We start from the raw sequence: 20,624 nt of genomic DNA, 5'->3' as shown, positions 1-20,624 counted from the left end.
TTCATGAATCTGTGCCCTCTAATGCTAATGAGCTTTTAATTTCCGATACCTGAACAAAGTGCAGAATGGTGAGAGTGTATGGTGCTGCAGATATCCAAAGGATGGCTGTCACTAGGATGAGCATTTATCAAATGTATCTAGTGGTTTAACACAGATAAAGTTCCTATTGTCTCAATGTAACTATTGATTTCCTACATGATAATTGCGTGTCCATTTTTGGTTCTGGCTAGCTATATCACATCCATAACTAGTATATTCTAGATATTGTACACATGTCCTCCTTGCCTGTTGAATGTTTGAATTCTTATCTACCTACTTGAGTTGCAGCATTTTATTTGTTTTGTTATACTCATACTTGAGTTGCAGCATTTTATTTGTTTTGTTATACTCATACTTGACATTTAGATTAACACAAGAAATTCCGAGTATGGTAGGGAGATGAAGACTGGAAGCAACATGAACTTTTTTGTGCAGAGAATGGAAAAGAGTTAAAGGATTAAGGAGCTAAAGGACCAGATTCTATCAAAGAGGATGAAGGAACAATTCCTAACTGGCTGGTGGGAGTGACTGGATATAAGCATCAAGAAGAGTGGTGAAACCAGAACCACCTGAAGAATGTGGTAGTGGATTCGTTAGGTATGATACTGAACATCAATGAAATTAGAAGCTCAGGATAAGTTACTTTTGTGCTCTAAATGCCTGTTTAATTTAGGTCATGGCATTATTGTGAAGCTGAAGAGATTCCGAACAGCACTTATCTTAGAGATAAAACCTCATATGCTCATAAGGTCCCTTGTTTTGAGCACAGAAGAGTTTGAGGTAAACCATTGGCAAATATGATCTTGTGATGGTGGTGGATGATCAGCTAGTCCAACCAGCTGACATTTTTTATTTGGATGCCTTCTTGACCTAATACCATTCCTTCGGATCATATAACTATCATGTTGTTGTTATTAATGCTTGTAGATCTTGTACCATGTGGTTCTTCTGTGTTCAGGACATTTTTTTCTAATGAGCAGCATCTGCAAGCATCGCAAGAGGTGGTGCTGTCAACTTATCTAAAATTTCAACTTTCCATGGTTTTATGATTTGCTACTCTCTCATGTGCTTTGGATGGTTGGGTGCCTGACTTCTGTACATGCCATTGCCATACTGGTTAGTCCTGCGAAAGTTCATAACATTACCCTTATCACTTATCCAACTTCTCATGCTCACAGGCAATACGGGCACACGATTATAAAAAGGAGCATATGTTCTCGATTGGTGAATGATGAAGCTCCAGGAGATCTCTGTATTGTTCGAATTGGATATGTTGATTATGAATTTGACACTAGTGGTTTCTTGGTAAAATGACTACTGGGACTCTTTGAGAGTTATCTTTAATCAGAATCTTTGCTACTAATATCAACAATGTGGTTCACATATGGCTACATCATCATGGATAGCTCAACCAAACTGCTTTCATATGACTCTTGCATTCTAGGTCTGTTATTATTCTCTTTTTTCTTTCAGTAACTATTATGGCAGGTCAAAACTGTTAATAGCTCATATTTGAAGAATTCTTTCGTTTTTGGTGCAGTGTTAACTTGTGATATGGTGGTCGATACGGTCAATAAGGTACAGTATTTGAAGAATTCTTTCTTCCTGGCGCTTAATATGGGCTTTATTGCATGATTGCATGTGATATGTATGCCAGTTAATTGGATGGCTGTTGCTGTCCTTTGATGACTAAAAGAACCTGCGCGTGACCAGATCAATGGGAGCCATGTAGTCTAATGCTTTTGGTATCAGTAGCATCTCTTCTATGTTACTTTGTTCTTCACTGCAAGCAGGTTACTGATAGCATGTGGCCACTGGTGATGTTGAAGTTTCATCTGTTATATCCTAATCTTGGAGCTTTTCTTTCTCATTCTGATTATTGTGGCCTGATATATCCTATTCTTAGACCGAGTGATCTGACCCTTTCTATTCATTTATCACCAGCAGTAAGATGTAGGTGTCAAATAAACAGTTCTCTTCATATTAGTGGTATAGTGCAGTTGGAAGAGATCTGTCAATTTATATATTGATCATACTAAACCAGAGACACACAACACTAGGGGAACCTACAGGAAACAGACTTGAGTTTGATACTAGAATTCATACTTGGAAATGAACTTGCTTCTTTGTATGGAACAATTAGTCTTTATATAGTCTAATTCAAATGTTCCCAGCTCAAACACAATTTTGATTGCAGTTGTTTCTCTAGCAGGATCATTTTCAGCTGCAACAACAGCCTCTCTTGCCAGAATGCAGGTGAGGAAGAAACTGGTAGTATACTGGTGTCAGCTTTTTTTCTAGTTGGTAAATCTTGTGCCTTCACCCCTCCAAGTTATTATCTTTCGCCATGAAGTTTAACATCAACAGGACAAAGCAATTTGAGATCTCTTGACAAAATACTACATCTTTCAGTAGTGAATGCAGGCGCTCCACTTTTATATTGCTTCACATGATGCATGGTGTCTGATATCTCCTAAACTTGCAGTGTGGACTACGGTTGTATGCAGCCTGCTAATCATCAAGGAAAGGACCACCAGAGCATATGTTTATATATCCATAGCTGCTCTTGTCTCAAATGCTGATATGGTGTCTGATGCATCAAGATCTATCGCCCAGGTACTCAACTTTCTTCCCATCCACTTGTTGCTTGTGGCAGTAACTCCATGAACAATGATGAAGTCCTATTACTTGGTTGAAATGGCTTCTCATAATACTGGCTGCGAGTAATCCTCTCGGCCAGTATAATAATACTTGCCGACGTTGATATCTACCTACCCACGCCACGCAGTCTTTCAACATCATCATCAAACCGGTGGATGATGAAGGATGCCAAGCCAGCATTTAAAGCCTTCAAATCATTTGAGGGTGGCAAGGCATGCAACTTTGGGAAAAGAGGTAAGGTTTCATCTCCGATGTCAAACGAGAAGAGCCAACACGTCATCCCTTTGATAGCTCATCATAGCACATCATTCCTTCACACACCATCGCATTTAACAAGTGCGAGTCCAAATTTGTGCACGCAATTTTGGAGCCGTAACGTTATATGCATGCGATTGAGGTTTTCAGAGACCAACACTGCGGAGTCCGAGGAAGAGAGGAGCCATGAACTCGGGGTGCAAGTCTTCCCTGGGCTGCGTGGACGCGCGCGAGCCGGTGAGGGCCAACTACAAGATCCTTTACAAGTGGCCGGAGTCCGACGTCGAGTTCGTGAAGTCGATGGCGTCGGGAAGACGAGGCGAGACAGGTGGCCTCGACGGCCACCCCGGCCTTGACGAGAGGCGGAAGCGGAGCGCAGGTCCCAGCGTGGTGGATAGCTACTCCTGCCGGCAGCTGTACTTGAGGAGCTACACCTTCACCAAGGAGGAGTCGGTCCCGGAGAAGACGAAGCGGTGCTTGAGAAAGGTCAAGGAGACGGCCGCCGCCGTGCCCCTCTTCAGCACCAGGAACACCGAGAAAGGTGGCAGCGTCGACATGGGTAGCAAGCGGAGGAGGAGGAAGGAGGAAAAGGAGAATTGCGCGAATACGAGGAAGCTGAGGGAGATGACGCACTCTGCGCTGCACGCCGTCTTCCATCGCCTCCTGTTCTGCACCGCCAGCGTCGACGTGGTGGATTGAGGGCGACCTGTGCAGGAAGTAGTCGGCTTCTGTGTGTGTGTGTGTGTGTGTGTCCAAGTTCGATGGTGTCAAGGCCTGAAGAGCAGAATCCAACAGTCATCTTCTTCCTCAAACCTTGTTGCAGCCATGGTTACTTACATCAATGCATATTTCAAAGTTGTATAAACTGTGTCTCTTCCATTTCATGTGGAGTTGTGGTTAGTAACGTGGAACATCATTCTATTCTTGTTCAGCTCATGGTTGAGCATTGAATAGAAGGAAGAAGAGGAAGGAGACTTCCGGGTCCGCAAATTAATTGTGTGGCTGCTCATAAACTTTATAACCCCTGGTGATGACTTGTGGCTGCTACCATAGTATCACTACAACAGTGGAAGATTTGGACATTATAATACATTATAATATAATATATGTCCCTTTAATTATCTGAGTCCTCCATTGACGCTATTGCTATCAATATCCATCTAAAATCTTCTAACCATGGTTAACATTAGTTTATTTATATAAATACTGCTCCTATGTGTTTAGCACCATAGCAAACTTTTTTAAAGAATACTAATATAAATTAAAATTTTAACAAAAAGTAGCTAAAATAATGTGTATGCAAGTTTTAAGGTCTTTTATGAGGAATATGTCTGCTGAAATTTAGATAAGTATACAAAAAAAAAAAGTATGATAATTCTTTTTCCTACCATGACTTCCATGTCAATATATGGAAGCCGTAACCTTTATTCAATGTTCACAAAACCCACAAAACACAATTGAGAGTCCAATGACTATTAACAAAGATAAAATGGGAGATCAGAGTTCGAATAATGAAAATAATTTGTATGTTTGTTGGGATAAGATTATGTATATTGACTCTCTATTTCGATGTTTGAGGTGAGTGGAATCGATCTACTGATTAGATATTTCATATCAATCTATCTTAGGAGAATGAAACATTGCCTGCCTCACAGTATTTGGTGTGGCTGGCTTTATGCAAATTTCAACAGTCCACTTTTCTCCTTAACTCGGTATTCTCCAACACTGAGAGTGTTGGTGATCTCCTGAGGTAAAGGAATTATATGAATTAAGTAAAGAAACACCGGAGAATGAGACTCTCACTCTGAAGGTGACGTACAACGAAAATAAAATAAAAAAGAATACTATTAACGAAGAGGAGAGAAATCAAGAAGATTTTTATAATACTTGAAGATATTATTTCTTGATAATTTTATAGACTTAGGGTGGATCTTTATTTATACAAATTTTACGTATGAAAAATTAGTTAACTAGCAACAACGTGGGATAAAAAAAATATAAAAATAATAAATAAATAATTTTATATACTTTGAAAATAATCTTTTTCTACTTATTCCACGTTAATCCCCTCTATATCGGTACCCTTCCTTTTCTTCTTTTGTTATTCTGTAATATATCCCACCAAGTTGTAATACATCCTTTCAACTTGTATACAACAAGCTTAATTTGCTTGTAATCAAGTACATTCATCACCTCGAAAAGTTCAGTTGGCCATTAAAATTAGGAAAGTCTACTTTAAGGCGATAATCCTCAAATAGCCTATTTTATTTAGGTGATGCTTGATGTCTTTCGTATCTGACATCTTCTTAGTCATCATCATATATTATTTGTTATTGTGGGCGGATAGTACCATGTTGGTTGAGGTTGAGTTGCACATGCACCTCTTCTTTGGTTGATTATGTGATAGTCCACACTTCCTTCTTATTCGTTTGACTTATTTTTATAGACCGATTGCGTACATTAGATTGCAGACCCATATTGATGATTAAACTAACCATTAGCATCAATTCCAACACAGTTGGCATTAACTCTAACACAGTTGATCCTATCATCATTATGAATTCTGTTGGTGCCTAAACTTAAGTTAGTGAGTATGTCGCGAACCTCTCAGAATTCCCGGTTATTCTCATTTCTCATACTTCTAATATCATCGATAGGGTTAACATTCCTCGATTATTATTGTTGGAGTTATTATCATTGCCTCTATCACAAAAATTGTTATCGTCAAAATTGTCATCGATAACGTCATCGTCGATACCATCATTATTATCACTAGACCTCATCTTGATGGGTTATAGGATTGTACCTAGCAAATTAAGTTTTTGATATATAAGATCTATTGCAAGTGATAAGTGTAAAGTATACTTCTTAATTTTCTAACCAGAAACTAACACAAAGAGCAAGACGTAAAACGAAAATAAAATTAAAAAAATATTAGTAGAAATGATTCTGACAAACTGACCCTATAAGGAACGCGGAAAAAAATTAATTTTATATAATAGAGAAGACTTTAACAATACTTGAATATATTATTTCTCGATGATTCAGACTTTTATTTATACTAATTTTAGATCTTAAAAATTAATTAATTAATTAATTAATTAATAATATATATATAATATATATAATATAGATAACTTTATACTCTTTAAAAATTATTCTTTTCTATTTGTTCCACATTAGAACATTAGAAGGACAAGTGAGTCAATCTCTGATCAAAACAGAAGCCCATGGGTGATCTCACTCTAACTGTCTGATAAACCACCAAGCACAAGCCCCACTTTGTCCATGGCTGGAGTTAGAATAGCATGAAGATGGGTGGCCCAGTAGATGCTCCAAGATTGAGTTGTGCCAGTGGATCTCACATGCTTTCCTCACTGGTAAAGCAGCCAACTGAAGCATTGGGTTTTGTGGGGAAGCTCCTCCTTGCTATGAGCAACAGTCCTCTCTTTCCATAAACATCATGGCTCGAAAAGCTATGGTCAGAAAGACGGAGAATGGCATCACATGGCACAGCCCATTCCATGGCCTTGCACCAGCAGGCTGATGCACCACAAGGACCCTACTGGATTCTCATGAGAGGCACCCCTCACATGGAGGAGAGCAGGCATCCTATCAATGGAAGGAGAGAAACCCCCACCCCCACAGCAGCCTCTCAAATTGCAGGTGCTTCAGATTTGGTAGGGAGGAGGCGAATGTGACCTTATAATGGTGTCACAAAATAGGACAAGGGGGCACACAGATTCTCGCAGAGCCTTTCTTCTAATGAGCTACAATTGCTGCCTTTAAAAGATGTTGGAGGCTGTGAGGGATGCCTACGAGCACAGTGCGCAGCAGTGAAAGGCTTTTGATCAGAGCTTGCAGGAGAGATTAAAAGTTGCATTCACTTCAGAACTTTTGGTAAAGCAGTGTGTGCAGGCATCAGCATTCCAGCACTTGCTGGTTTTACTGCAGAAACAAGTTTGCTCCGGTGGTGGTGGTGGATTTTGTGAAGCTAAAAGCTGAATGCAGATGTTGAAAAGCTTTCAAGTCCACTGGCCAGTTTGTGCCTCGAAAGGATACACTGTCTTGACTCTGCCATTACATCTTGGTGGCCAAATGATCTGTCTGTGCTGTGTTTTGTTGAGATGATAAGCTTTAACAGTTGCATTGATGCCATCATGTGTGCCTATTTTTCCAAATCAAAAAGGGGCCATTGAATTTGATGGTCATTAATGGATAACTCTCTCTCTCTCTCTCTCTCTCTCTTCACAGTCAACATTCCTAACCTGCTACTTGGACATTGATTAGATTGCCTGTGGAAATTCTACAAGCTGCTCAACAACATGTTCAATGTTCAGACATCTGTGTTTTGTGGAGTAAGATGAGCTTGAGGAACACTGAGCATAGACAAGGAAAAGAAAAGGTTACCTAACAAACAAGTGTACTATGAGCAATTAACAAGGAACACAACATCTGGTGAAGAGAGACAAATTTAGGACAGGGAGAAAGTATGGTGAGATGATTAGGCTGAGGACCCATTCGGTGGACTGTCTATCCCCTCCCATCTCTCTCTTCATTTGTTATCTTGGATGCTTTCTGCACTTCCAAATCCCTGACAGCCTCCTCCATAATTCTTTCTCATTTGGCCTCATCACTACCTTAAAGAAGGATGCCCTCCCTCTCCCACTCCTTCCCAAGGTCGCTACAATCCACTCTACATCAACAACTAGCAGTGGTCGGTCGCTCCGTATGCTTCGACGGATGATGGAGGAGAGGCAAGCAAGAGAGCTATTGCAGATGCAACAGTTGGTTTCTCTTCCCTGTGATCACTTTGCGGAAGAGGAGGATTACATAGACATGGATGTCAGCTCTGCTGTGGACGTGGATTTAGGCGGCGGCGGCGGCGGCGGCAGCACCGCCAGCTTCATCTGCTACACCATGGCATCCCCTCCTCTTTCCAAGGAATTCGAATTCCAGATGAGTGGCAACCCGACGGAGAGGGAGGCCACCACCTCCCCCGCCGACGAGCTTTTCTACAAGGGGAAGCTCCTCCCCCTGCACCTCCCTCCTCGCCTTCGGATGGTCGAAAAGCTCCTCGAGAGCTCGAAGCATTCAGACGGCTTCGGAGAGAAGGATGTCTCCGCAGCAGTCGGCGGTGAGCTGAGTGCGGTGTCGGACCAGAAGCAATCGCCTTGGTCCAAAAAGCTCAAGTCCATCAAGCAATCATCGCTGGGCCTGAAGCTGAAGGCTTCTCGATCGTATCTCAAGTCTGTGTTCATCAGATCCAGGTGCTCCGATGAGTCCTGCGCGGTCCTGCAATGCGACGAGCGCTCCAATGGCTACAAGAAGGCAGCAAAGACGAGCCCGCTTGGCCAAATCCAGCAGGGGAAGTACGTACTTGAAGACACCAATGCCGCTAGTCTCAGGAGCACCGAGAGAGAGAAGCTACTGGAAGAGGACTTGATCCACAGAAAGTCCTTTTCTGGTGCCAGTAGCTGGAGCTCCACTACCAAGCCTTCGTCCTCGTCGACGACCTCTTCCTGCTCGTCCTCTTTGTCGTCCTCCTTCTCGAGTTCCAGCTCGCTCGGGGTGTACCAGCCGCAGATGCTCAAGAGGAGCAGCAGCGTCAACTCAGAGATGGAGAGCTCAATTCAGGGAGCCATTGCTTACTGCAAGGAGTCTCAGCAGCTGGTCGGCGGCCGGAAGAGTGCCAGCGATGCCGGGCTTTATCCATTGCCTGCTTCTCGGATTGCTGCAGCTTGTCAAGCTCGAGAGAATCCAAGATTTTGCAGGGGATGATGACCGACCTACTTGTGCTACATGCTACTACTTCTCTAGCTTCTGAAACATTTGACTGTCCTTAGGTTCTACTGGAAATGGCACAACTAATGCAGCTTGCAACGTGTGTCCCTGGAAATATTCTTCAGCTCCATCTCCACCGTCGCAGATGTTATGTCATACATGCATCTCTTTGGTTTGCCATTTGATTCCGTTGACTCCAATCTTGGCATTATCGGCACCAGCAATAAGCACAAGAAGCACTGCTCTCTGCCAAACTCGCTGTTCATCTACCCCCCTCCATTCTCTTCTTTTCATTTCTCAGGTGATTTGGTCTTACACCGAGCTCGCTTTTGTAACCCGAGCGACCAAGATTTCGAGTTGCAAAACGATGTTTCGATTGCGGCGGTAAGACTGCGTGGCGGAATTGATGGAAGTCTCAGTACTCCTTTTACCAGTTCATCGCAAGCCCCCATGTCTGAGACAGTGAGTTCGCAATGATTCGAGGACATGAATCTCCTAACTTGGCAAGCGGCTAAACTTACAGACCAAATTTCCTATAGTGTGTGTGAAGAGTCATCAGATTCGAATGAAGGTCTTTGTTGCATGTCACACCGCAAATCAACTCAAACATCTGATCATTTGGGTTGGTGGCCTAACTGAGAAAGCAGGAATGGTCTCTCTCACAACCACTAGCTAACCAACGATAGCCTTTTCTCCACACTCGGTTGTTTCCTGCCCTGGTAAGTTCATGTCGAAGGGTCAAACACCATCCTGAGGGGTGAAAGCAACAAGGATGGATCCAAAATGCCATGCAACTTTGAGAGCCTCAGCAGCCAGCAGGGGCATTCAATTGCAAGTGCAGGACTGTGACAGATCAAAACAACATGAATGAGCTGCAGCCCAAGCTCAGTAAAGCTCATAAAAGGCCAACAAAAAGATCCAAGGAAGGGTGATACAATAACATAAGCTCATGTTGCAGGGAAAAAGATCTCTGGGCATAGTCTTGCAGTTGCTGATCTCTGGCCGTGAAATGACCATTGACAGAGATAATTTCTTTCACTGAATGATACAGACAAGTTGCCATGGCATGCTCATTGATACTTTTTTGTCTGTCAGATCTGAGGATGAAATTTCAATAGTATAAAGCTCACTCCAGTTTTAAGAAAAAAGGTCAGACACAGTGAAATCCTGTTGAGAGTCTGCCTGCTTCATATTTACTGCCACACAACTGCTAAGCTGTCTGAAAACTTTAGCTCAACTGAGCAAAAAAGGTCTGAAAGGCATGTCAATTTGATGAGAGAAAGAACAACAAAGTGGATCTTAAAAGAACCTCAATGATTACAGCTATTAGTGAACTCACTCACTTGTCCATCATATCTGCTTGAGACTGTGCATTAACAAGTCATGCAGGAGACTGACTGACTCAAAAGGCACAATGATTCCTTCACAATGGCACAAAATGCTGCAACACTTGAGATAGAGTGATGGGATTAAAATGTCAAAGGACACAGCAGCACTAGACCTACTAATAATTCTCAACACTTGCCTCTCTACTTGTCTCATTCTTTTCCTTGTATATTGTTGAGTAAAATGAAGATATATGGCTTGACTTAAACATCTACATGTGTTTCATACTTTTGGATCATAGATGTCCTGTTTCTAATACTCATGATAACCCAACCAACACCCAATGCCTACTAGAGAGGATTTGATTCTTTTTACTCCCTTGCAAAATTTGCATTACCAGAAACTTTACAGCAAGCAGCTTCTTCAACTTTATTGCTTTATTTTGATGCTTTCTCCATTAAGAAGTGACCATTTGCAAGATTAGATTTAAGATTTGGAGGAATAGCAGGCAGCCTTCTGCTTCCTTTATCCCTTTTTTCTCTCCCTATCTTTTATAGAGCTCAACTCAGAAACATGTGATCAGAATTCTTTCTTTTATATGTTACTGTGGTAAGAATCAACCAGACTGTGTGATGATGCTATATAAAATGCACATATACATGATGGAAAGTTCTAACACATGTGGCATGCACTCTTGCATTAATAAGGCTTAATGATAGGTGAAACTATAATTTGATTTTCTGAATGATTATATTGTTAAAATTGAGAAAGTCAGATGACATATGTTTATGGTCTTTCTGAAAGCATATTCTCACCCCCCACATTTTCCGGACAATGTGAGATGATCTTTTGCATATCTATTTGTCACCAATCTGTCAAATTCAACACGAAACTGACATGAAGAAGTGCCCAAAAAAATATAACAAATGAAAGATTAGTTAAATGTTGGTACAGAGGTTGAAACAATGAGTTGCTGTGTTGCACAAATGAAACATCTATGTTGTCAAGAAACTCATCAGCAAGTTTCTCAATGCAACAACATGGACAAGCATCAGAGCAGCTGGGACTCGAAGCTCCAGAAAAGATGATGCCACAAGAATCTAAGGCTGTTTCCAATTTGATGGCAATCTGATAAGAACAATGTGTTCAATCGACATGAATTGATGAAACCTGCACAAGTTGGAAATAAAAGATCAGCATACAAAACCAACTTTTATCGGTAGTTGATCAAGACAAATGAATTGACGGTTCAACAGCTTCAACTGAAGAAAGAACTAGAAGAAAAATTGAAACATAAAAGCAATCTTCAATCTGATAAAAAAAGTGAAACATAAAAGCAAGCAATCTTCAATCTGATAAGAACAATGTGTTTGATCCAACCTAAGCAAATCAGAATCTACATGAATCCAGGAAATCTGCACAAATAGGAATACTAAAGATCAGCATACAAAACCAACTTTTATCTGTAGTTGATCAAGAAAAATCAATTGTCAGATCGACAGCTTCAACTGAAAAAGGAACTAAAAGAAAAAATGAAAAATAAAAGCAATCTTCAATCTGGTAAGAACAGTGTGTTCAATCCAACCTGAGCAAATCAGAATCTACACAAATCCACAAAACCTGCACGATTTGGAAAACGAAAAATCAGCATACAAAACCAACTGTTATAAGTAGTGATCAAGACAAATCAATTGTCTGTTCAACAGTTTCAACAGAAAAAAGAAGAAAATAATAAAAGCAATCTTCGTTCACTACTAGTGTCTATCTTACTGGTGATTAATTATGTTAAAATGGATTCATGAAGAAAACCAAGAAATTGCAGATCATGATGCTTCAAAACCAGGTGATTAAGACTAGTAGCAGTATCCCAGAGTAGAATAGTCTTTATTTCGTTAAGAATACCATACAGAAAGAGGGATATTGCTGTGGCCAAATACTGGTAAAAATGTGGAAACTTCATTGTACTACTGGAGAGGGATGTTGCTGAGACAATGTTGAATTCATAGATTGATGCAGTATGATTCAACTTACATGTCAGCTCTGACCAGCTCCCCGCACATACAGACAAATACTAAATACGAAAAGTGTCCGTGCTGGATCACCCAGCAGATAGCACATGAAACTCTGAAGAAAGACATTTCACCTCTTTCTTATGCCTATATTATTCTATTGCAGAGCAAACCAAGATAGAAAATAAGTTCTTCTGCAGGCTAAGCAAGAGAGTACATATTTAATTTCTGTGCCTAAGAATTTTGAAGTTCACGGATAGATCAGTTATGTGTGAAACACCAACAAGTATCTTATAGAACATGCACCTTTCATTTTTCACCTGGATGCAAGGTTTTCTTTTGCAAAGTACTGGTTAGTAGTCTAAGCATAATTGCAAAAGTTATTCATGAGTCAACACTAATATATTTAGAGAATCTAATTAAACCAAATGATGAAAGGAGAGAAAAATGCAATTAAATGATAAGATATACCTCAAGACAGAATAACCAGACCAAGGTAAATGGATCCGCAAAGAAATGTAAATGATATTAATCCCCTGGAAGCAAACCCAAGAATAATCATCGATTTAGTGAACCAAGAAAATATGCACGACTGGAAAAGAAAATGGATATCAAATCTCACCAAATAACCCCCCATGCAACACCATTGCAAGGGCAAGGACAGATTTCAGCAAATTTCTCGGCATCACTTGAGTGAACTCTTCGAGATATTAAATCATCATAGATATCTGTAGCAGAGAATACCTCAGATAGTAGATATTGCAACACAATGATTATATTTATGTGTGTTGGTTACTTTGCCTTCTCGTAATACAATGATGTCCAAAATCAATCTTACCATAGACTGAAAATAAGCTGTTCATGACACCTGCATTTACACAGAATCATGGGCAATCATTTTCTATGTAGCTCTTAGCAGATATGAAACAGATATATTGAGGTAGATGTTTTCATACCGATAAACAGAATGACATATCGAAGAATATGGACTTTTGTAGTTTCTTGCAGAAGCCAAATAATGGCAATAAATATAATGAAACCTACAGAAGAAAAGAGCTTTAAGCAAATTTTATTCAGATCTACCATTCAACTTGTGATTACTTGCAAACAAGCAGATTATTAGCGCACACCTATACAGAGTCCTCGAAGCAACCACTGCATGATCCACAAACACAGAATAGGAATATAAGCATACAAGAAAATTGTTGGCTTCAAAAATTGTAATGTACGTTTTGATCTAAATCTTATAATAAAACAACTAGATGATACAAGTCGAGAAAATTTTGAAAATTCTTCGTTAAGTAATATAAATTGCTTACATTTTTGGCAACAAATAGCACGACAACCAATGCAAGTAGAAAGCAACCAGCTGCAATTCTTGTCGTAATAAGATTCGTAGATGCAAGAATGAAGACCATTCCCCAAAATGATGAGCCAAGATCTGCGATGAGAGAAGACAACAATCAACAAGGCCATAAGAACCAACTATGATATTGAAGCATGTCTGAGTTATTAGATTTAAATCATTGGTTCAAATGATCGGGTTGCAACTGATCAGTTCAAAGGAAGAAAAATCTCATTACATCCAGCTGGCAAAATGATCCAATAGATGCCACCACGAGTTTGTGTGACTCCACCCTCGTTTGCATGCACTTGTATGCCCTCAACCTGCGGGAAACATATTAATTGTGAATACTTCACTCCTCCAGTAGACATCAGATTTTTGTTAAACCATAATACAACCTTAGTAGCTTCTTAATCAATCATCAATCATGAATAACAACAACCTAATCTTATGCATTAAAACTGGTGTTCGATATAGTATTAAACAGTCGAAGAATACCAGTCGAAGAATACCGAAAAAAACAATAGAAATTGTGTTTTGATTTTGGTAGCAGGTCTTGAAGCTGAACAACCATGATTAATCATCCATTGAAACACTCCCAAGTTAAATGTTACAATTTTTAGTCAAGAATAGCCAAAAGTTAACATAGATCTAACTTAATAAGAATAAAACTTCATATGCATTTACAAGCCGTATGTTATGCTTAGAAACATTTGTTTCATCTCCGTATCAGAATTGCTTACATCACCGCATGTTAACTTGCAGGCGAGGGCATGACTCGTCTCGTGTAGGAACACCGTGATGAGCTTGAAAGGTGTGAGCAGCACCGTCCTCCACAGCTACAAGACACCAAAAGCAGAGACAGCAAGAGATCAGAGGGCAGCAAACCAGCATGGTCCGGCCAAGCCCAGACTCAAGACGAATGCTCGTCAAACCACGGAATATACCACCGAAGCTAAAAACTTTACTCGATTCCTACTTTTAACGGGGAGAAAAGGAATTGCTTTTCGAAGGACCAGGGAGAAGCAAAAGGAAAACATGCTCGCGAAGAACGAACTCACGGCGAGGATGACGAAGGTGAAGACGCCGATGGTGACGATGAAGGCGACCTGGTCGTGGTCGCAGCAGTTCTTGAGCTCCCAATTAGGCATCTTTCCTTCTTCTTTGCCTTCGCCTACAGAGTTTAGCCCAAGGCAATTAAGTTCTCGGGATCCGAGGAGAAGAGAGATGGAGAGATCGCCGGCTTAGAGAGAGAGAAAGAAGAAGGGAAGAGGACAAGGAAAAGGGTGGCGAAGGGAACGTTGAGGGTGATACCGGACGCGGAAGATGCCTCGATCCCGTGTTGAAAGCTTCAAATACTTCAAATGAACGACTCTGAACTCGAGAGAGAGAGATTGGGCAGACCCAAGTCTTTGCGTTTCGTCTTCTTCCAAAGGGAAGGTGGGTTTGCTCAACCAAAGCGCGTTTCCCGAACTCTTTAGGCTTTCTTCGTCTTTTGTTGCAAAGCGCGTTTCCGGACCTCGTCTTTGAGTTCTTATTTCCAGGGGAAAGAATTTGCTCCACCAAATCGCGTTTCCCGATCTTCAGCCAACTGTTTTAGCTTCGTCTTCTTGCGAGGGGAAAGGATTTGCTCCACCAAAGCGCGTTTCGCGACGTCGGCCAAGTCATCGAGTTCGCTTCCTTGCTAAGAGAGAATTTGGTCGATTCAAAGCGCGTTTCCCGACCGCAACAATTACATGTGAGCACGAATATTAAAAAATACAATAAAAATAATTAATTATGTGAGGAGAAGTCTCATTTTGACAATAGCAAAGATAAAAACAGATGAGGAGAATCCCACCTGATTCCATTTCTTATTTCATAAAAGTAATTTTCGTTAGATACATGTATCAACGATATCACATAAATAGAGGAGGAGAATCCCACCTGAGAGGAGTTATTTATTTTGGAAAGAAATAAATAGAAAATTATATATATACATATATAGATGAATAATTTGAGTATAAATTATCTTAACTTGGTCTGATACTATCCTATGTGGCACCCACTTGGATCCGACAAGGCCCCACATGTGCCACATAGAGTAGAATTGGTTGACAGTAAAGCCTTAATCAAACCTAAATTTGTCATGTCAAACCTGAGTTGTGGTAGTGGAAATCAAATTGTACAGTCTTGAAAGAGAAGGTCGATCAGCAGTGGTTTCCGATGTGGATGTCTAATAGTTTCAGTTAATCTAAATCCAGGAAAGTTTCTGTTCTATTTGTTGGCATAGTCATTATCTGAAATGGATAGGTTGGATTTTGGAATTGATAAGGCATATTTGAGCCCAAAATACGTCACAGTCGATACCACACGCCAAGTCAGAATCCGTACCGAAATGCTATTCAACATGTCCCATCCCGAGAGCTCAGGGCGGTGTCATCTAACGTCGCTCCGCACGTCCCGAGACGTCGACCAATCAGAAGTGTCGTCCCATCCCTCAAGGATCAGCGTCCACACCGAACCTGCATGCAATCGACCCTCGTACAATAGTATAAAAGCCTCTGGCCAGCATCCGATAGGGGGGAGGCAGAAAAAACAATTTCAACCCACAACTGACTCACTTGTTAGAGGGGCCAAAGTCGAGAATCACTCGACGAAGGTCTTTTTGCAGGCAAGCAGCCACCCCCGAGCCACGTGCACCTCGACTCAGAAATCTCCATCCAGTGAACGAGGGCGAGTTGTCACCTAGCCCAGGAATGGAGAGACGCAGCTCGATGCAGACGATGCCCGAACCGAGAAACGCTGACCAACACCCCGTCATGAAGGCCCGACCTACCTCGGCGTCCAGCTCAACCGATAGAGAACTCCCGACATCGACCTGTGGATCAGGCCGTGCTGACTCACAAGCCACGGCACATTTGTTCACCAACATGAACCACTGTCCTTTAAAATTAACCTTAATACTACTGTGTTTATGAGATCCAAAATGTAGCCATATAAAAAATATATCCACCTATTGTGCGAAATTATTTCTTTTGAAGAAATAAGATGAGATGCTTTCCAATCCAAACTCCTCTTTTTCTAATCATCCTACCGAGTCAGATCAAGAATTCGAGCCGGAGACAATCATATTAGAGAGTTTGATATGTCGATAGTAAAAAAAAGTTCAATGTATTATTATTATTATTATTATTATTATTATTATTATTATTAACTCATTTAGTTTTGGTGAATTGCTTAGCATGTATGAATGATGCAGTAAGAATTCTCTGTGCCGCAATGTTCTTAATCGCTTGCAGAGTTGTTCTTTGATTTTTCTCCAATTGAATAAATTATCTACTGCATATCAGATGATTATTTTCTTGTAAAATTAAATAGATATATTGTTAGGAATACAATATATGATGGTATTGAATTTTAAGATATGAATGGATTATTCTACATGGACTACTTTGCATTTAGCATGCTTAAATTTCACTTGGAATGCACATAATCCTTTCTAGCTCTCCCTGGAAAAGATTGGCCAATAGTGTGATCATATTTTTGTCTGGTGTTATGATCAATCATGTAAGTAAAATCTCAACTTTGTAGGTCAACTAATTTGTACCAATCCCCTAATAACTCCTATGTTAATCAACTGAATTTTTCATATGAGAGATATATCTACATTAACTTCTCTATGGTATTGGTTTATGATCTGACAAGAAAGATCTCATTGAGCTAAAAACTACTGCTTCCAATGCTTTTCTGAATGAGACTATGCTATGGCAACATAACCCAGTGGGGCAAATTGAGTGAGTTTGAGAGACTCACTCTCAAACAAAATGAAATCATAGAAGAGTATTTGTGGCTGCAGAAACAAGAATTTACGTCTTGTTTTCTGAAACAACATTGTCGTCACACTCGCAGCATTTCATTTCTAACTTCACTTGATTGATGAGAAAAATCAACAGGGCTGATACGTCAAGATTCATTTGTACTTCCTCAAATGACAACAGAAAAAAATGAAGATATTGATTCATTTTGTTTCTTGAAAGGGCATAACTATGTGTTAATTGGAAAGCTGAGACCATGAGAGTGAGACTGCTAAAGAAACTGACACTCTAATTTCAAATAGGAAAGAAATTGGATAAAAAGTCCATAATATGTTGCTCTGAACAGTGAAAAATAATCACAAGATGAAAGAAATTTGTAGCAATTTGAACAACCATTGGACTCATGGTTCGGCAGGCAAGCACTTCTAGTTTCATATGTCAAGAATCTTGAAAGAGTCTGCTACCACCTTGAGCTTGTTCCGAAGTCTAGTCCACCGCCTCTCATTTGCACCAACAACTAATGTGTAGTACCGCCCTTCCAAGAAATCAAGAACAGTAGTTATGCTTTGCAGAAATACAACTAGAGATATTACCTTGTGCATAGCTCAATGATGAAACAAGGTCCATATTATCGTTATTTTTGTTTATGAGTTATTTTAGGAAACATTTAGTGAAAAGTTATAAAGTATTTCGGATTGATCCAAATCACAGCATCACTTTGATATCTGAAACAAAGTTTCCGAGTTCTAGATCATTTGACTGTCTTAGTCTCCAGAAAGAAACTGAAGGGTTACTTTGTTCCAGCAATGCATATATCAACTTCCGACGACATGATCTCTCAATCATCGTGCCTTCGTAAGATTGAAATTACAAGTTAAGAAAAGCTTCTTTCTCATTTTGCTGTTTCAGTAAATTTGTTGTGTTTTTATTTTGCAGAATGTAATGCCTCAATCACACTTCAGCATTTGCAGCAGCACTAAATTCCATTTTCAAGCAAATCAATATGTCACAATCAGTGTGAAGCACTAATTCCTGTTTCTCAAATGTGGTTGATTTTACGATAAACTGCAGCTATGTGATGATCTTTCCAAATTCACAGTATTAGGATCCTTATCCATGCAACAATGAACATAAGATGTATGGTTTAATGAGAATGAAACGGCAAGTCTTAGGATACATTTGGAAGATCTAAAACCATGGCATACATGAAATGTAACGGTAGGAATGGTACCATTGCCAATTGCTATTGTCGCAAAGGCAGTACGGGAAAAGCCTGGGGATTCAAGTTCGTATTCGAATGTCCAATAGTTCTTTCCATCGACAGTTCGCTGCACAGAATCATACAAAGAACTGTCAGTATATGGAGAAGCAAAGGATTACATACATCAGTCAGTACTTATTCACTATCTTAGGAATCAGTTCACCGCATTGATTCTGACCTAGAAACACATTATTGAATTTTGCCACATGAAGATCTTTAGATAAGCACTTGCATATGTTGCACATTAAGTAGTATTCTCAGACCGCTACATAAAGAAGCAACAATTTGTGTTGTTTACCAAGAAGATGCTTCTATTTGTTTTTCCGATTGTGATTCACTTGAAGATGCAAAGAAACAAGAAAAACAGGAAGACAACCAAGTGTTGACATCAATACAAAAGGCATACACTGTAAACCAAGGTTAAACAGAGAAACTACACACCTCCTGCATCTCATATATGCTCGGAATCTGATTTGGTGCAGCATAAATATTTTTTACCAAGTTGAAAATGACCTGCTAAGCGTATGAAACATTAGCGAAAAACATAAGTTGGAATGCGTATAAGCTATTGAGAAAGGATAATTTTGCTGATTATACTTTTACCGATCACAGTCTACTTCTGCATGATCATATGAAAAATGCAGACTGCAATTGGATTGAATGCAGCTTTCCGACTAACATTACCTCCTCCATGGATCCCAAATCATGAATATCTTTCTTTTCGGTAGGAATGAAACTGACTCTGACATGTTGCAAAGCTGCAAATCGATCTTTAAATGCTGAATCATGGCCCATGTAATCAAAATCCTGTTATCACATGAAGGCAAATAATTAATGGATGATCAGATGGTATTCTTCTACCATGTGAAACTCAGAGATCATATACATTATTCTTTGTTCCGATAACTTAAATGTTTGAACATTGCAGATCGACATGGTGACATACTCTCCAATCGGAAGGATAATAGTATGCATATCCATCTGTAAAATCCACGAAAGCTCGAAAATTCTCCGGTACATCTGCACATGTCAGTAATGAGAAATCAGAATCGACAGGGAGAGATTCTGCCTGTTGTATTAGATTATTCTTTCAGTAGGAATAGTGTACAGGAACACAATGCTCACCTTTTGGCAGGAACAGCAGTATCGAGAAACAGGAAAACACAAGTGAGATTGAAAGAACCAAATGATGATACCTTCAGCAGTTGCAAAATTTGCCCAGGACAAAGCAGCGGTCAAGGAACTGAGTCCAACTAAAACCTGCCTTCTCCTTAAACAATCTGATGGAGAAATCAAGAGAACGATGTTTGAGATGCAGAAATATAATGATGGTTGAATAATTCTCCGGAATTGTTGGATCTAACAGAAATCGATGAAGTACAACAAAAGCAACTTATGATGCATTCCTAATCATTGACATGGTTTGACACAATCTGATCACATTGCAACATATGTTCATCATCGTCTTCCAATCCTTTGGAGAGAGGAGCAAAAGATTACACGTACTACAGTAAACAGAGAATGTAAAGCTAGGAAAGCATACTTCATTCAGTGAAGCAACATAGAGTCCATTATTCCATGGAATTAAATTAGCACAGCAGCAAACAGAGAAATAGGCATCCTCCGATTCATAGAACTCTCTTCGACAGTCCTTACCACCTAAACACTAAACCCTCTCACATACCCTTCTCCGTAAGTGATGCATCCGTCGAGCTCGCCCTGACGACGAACGAAGCAGCTGCAGCGGATCGATGGTTGACGACAGAGCTTGCGACAGCCAACTACGGGAAGCAGCAAAGAGAACGCACGAGTTAGCAGGCCTCAAAGCTGTCAGGTCAGAGAAGGGGAAGCTACGAGATGGCGGTGGCGCACTTGGTTGGGCAGAGAAGTGAGCCAGCCATATGATGCTGCCATTGCGGTAGCGACGCGAGCAAAGGCTCGAAGAGAAGGGCGCGGAAGCAGAAGAGTCCTCCGTCGGATTGCTCACGAGAGATGGGCTTCCAAGGCAACGTGGCGGGTGACTGCAGCGGTGCCACGTCACCCTCTGGCCTTATCCCAAACTATAATTAAATTTATATTTTAAAAAACAATTAATTAGGAATTTTGTATTATAAATGAAATGAGTTAAGATTATTTAACCAATTTTC

The 20,624-nt window shown here is 40.2% G+C and overlaps 4 protein-coding genes across 13 annotated transcripts; 2 read left to right on the top strand and 2 right to left on the bottom strand.

Annotated features, from left to right (window-relative positions):
* The first annotated feature begins 34 nt into the window (after nucleotides 1-34).
* On the top strand, nucleotides 35-3,886 carry LOC135585662 (uncharacterized). Of its 6 annotated transcripts, none has more exons than XM_065121827.1 (5): nucleotides 35-636; nucleotides 713-819; nucleotides 967-1,483; nucleotides 1,580-2,934; nucleotides 3,106-3,886. In XM_065121827.1, exons 4-5 carry the CDS (start codon nucleotides 2,866-2,868, stop codon nucleotides 3,652-3,654), a joined length of 618 nt encoding a protein of 205 aa, XP_064977899.1. In that variant the 5' UTR covers nucleotides 35-636; nucleotides 713-819; nucleotides 967-1,483; nucleotides 1,580-2,865; the 3' UTR covers nucleotides 3,655-3,886. The 6 variants fall into 6 exon arrangements, with proteins under 6 accessions (XP_064977899.1, XP_064977901.1, XP_064977902.1 ...); XM_065121829.1 differs by having other exon boundaries at nucleotides 35-1,483; nucleotides 1,580-1,617; nucleotides 2,252-2,295; nucleotides 2,525-2,934; XM_065121830.1 differs by having other exon boundaries at nucleotides 35-1,483; nucleotides 1,580-1,617; nucleotides 2,237-2,295; nucleotides 2,525-2,934.
* Nucleotides 3,887-7,184: 3,298 nt separating this feature from the next.
* LOC103995437 (probable membrane-associated kinase regulator 4) lies at nucleotides 7,185-8,869 on the top strand. Its single transcript, XM_009416029.3, has one exon. The coding sequence runs from the start codon at nucleotides 7,456-7,458 to the stop codon at nucleotides 8,734-8,736; it is 1,281 nt and encodes a 426-aa protein (XP_009414304.3). The 5' UTR covers nucleotides 7,185-7,455; the 3' UTR covers nucleotides 8,737-8,869.
* A 2,094-nt stretch (nucleotides 8,870-10,963) lies between these two features.
* Nucleotides 10,964-14,888, bottom strand: LOC135619632 (uncharacterized). 5 transcript variants are annotated; one of them, XR_010489427.1, is made up of 13 exons: nucleotides 14,734-14,888; nucleotides 14,481-14,593; nucleotides 14,163-14,258; nucleotides 13,658-13,742; nucleotides 13,394-13,515; nucleotides 13,205-13,229; nucleotides 13,031-13,114; nucleotides 12,913-12,942; nucleotides 12,697-12,802; nucleotides 12,546-12,610; nucleotides 11,651-11,685; nucleotides 11,446-11,528; nucleotides 10,964-11,235 (listed from the first exon to the last, which is right to left on the bottom strand). XR_010489427.1 is itself a non-coding variant. In XM_065121823.1 (12 exons), the coding sequence occupies exons 2-10, from the start codon at nucleotides 14,568-14,570 to the stop codon at nucleotides 12,547-12,549; spliced, it is 702 nt and encodes a 233-aa protein (XP_064977895.1). In that variant the 5' UTR covers nucleotides 14,571-14,593; nucleotides 14,734-14,888; the 3' UTR covers nucleotides 10,964-11,235; nucleotides 11,651-11,685; nucleotide 12,546. The 5 variants fall into 5 exon arrangements, 2 of the variants coding, with proteins under 2 accessions (XP_064977895.1, XP_064977893.1); XR_010489426.1 differs by having other exon boundaries at nucleotides 11,446-11,480; XR_010489425.1 differs by having other exon boundaries at nucleotides 11,446-11,685.
* Nucleotides 14,889-17,479: 2,591 nt separating this feature from the next.
* Nucleotides 17,480-20,507, bottom strand: LOC135619631 (photosynthetic NDH subunit of lumenal location 1, chloroplastic-like). Its single transcript, XM_065121819.1, has 8 exons — nucleotides 20,350-20,507; nucleotides 20,162-20,258; nucleotides 19,674-19,757; nucleotides 19,424-19,497; nucleotides 19,162-19,284; nucleotides 18,919-18,990; nucleotides 18,448-18,544; nucleotides 17,480-17,751 (listed from the first exon to the last, which is right to left on the bottom strand). Exons 1-8 carry the CDS (start codon nucleotides 20,389-20,391, stop codon nucleotides 17,648-17,650), a joined length of 693 nt encoding a protein of 230 aa, XP_064977891.1. The 5' UTR covers nucleotides 20,392-20,507; the 3' UTR covers nucleotides 17,480-17,647.
* Between the last annotated feature and the right edge of the window lie 117 nt (nucleotides 20,508-20,624).

The sequence above is a fragment of the Musa acuminata genome, chromosome BXJ2-8 (assembly GCF_036884655.1).
Source record: "Musa acuminata AAA Group cultivar baxijiao chromosome BXJ2-8, Cavendish_Baxijiao_AAA, whole genome shotgun sequence".
Taxonomy (NCBI): Eukaryota; Viridiplantae; Streptophyta; class Magnoliopsida; order Zingiberales; family Musaceae; genus Musa; species Musa acuminata.
Note: the sequence above shows the minus strand (reverse complement) of the source record. Positions and strands in the feature narration are given on the sequence as shown.

What these genes read in the sequence shown, in the direction of transcription:
- LOC135585662 (XM_065121828.1), top strand. Translation starts at nt 2,866, where the DNA reads ATGCCAAGCCAGCATTTAAAGCCTTCAAATCATTTGAGGGTGGCAAGG. An exon ending in ATGCAACTTTGGGAAAAGAG is followed by an intron (nt 2,935 to 3,105) that starts GTAAGGTTTCAT and finishes TGAGGTTTTCAG; the next exon opens with AGACCAACACTGCGGAGTCC.
- LOC103995437 (XM_009416029.3), top strand. Translation starts at nt 7,456, where the DNA reads ATGATTAGGCTGAGGACCCATTCGGTGGACTGTCTATCCCCTCCCATC.
- LOC135619632 (XM_065121823.1), bottom strand. Translation starts at nt 14,570, where the DNA reads ATGCCTAATTGGGAGCTCAAGAACTGCTGCGACCACGACCAGGTCGCC. An exon ending in CAGCTTATTTTCAGTCTATG is followed by an intron (nt 12,803 to 12,912) that starts GTAAGATTGATT and finishes TCTCTGCTACAG; the next exon opens with ATATCTATGATGATTTAATA. An exon ending in GTTGCATGGGGGGTTATTTG is followed by an intron (nt 12,611 to 12,696) that starts GTGAGATTTGAT and finishes GTTTGCTTCCAG; the next exon opens with GGGATTAATATCATTTACAT.
- LOC135619631 (XM_065121819.1), bottom strand. Translation starts at nt 20,391, where the DNA reads ATGGCAGCATCATATGGCTGGCTCACTTCTCTGCCCAACCAA. An exon ending in TGCATCACTTACGGAGAAGG is followed by an intron (nt 19,758 to 20,161) that starts GTATGTGAGAGG and finishes TTTCTCCATCAG; the next exon opens with ATTGTTTAAGGAGAAGGCAG. An exon ending in ATTTGGGATCCATGGAGGAG is followed by an intron (nt 18,991 to 19,161) that starts GTAATGTTAGTC and finishes TACGCTTAGCAG; the next exon opens with GTCATTTTCAACTTGGTAAA.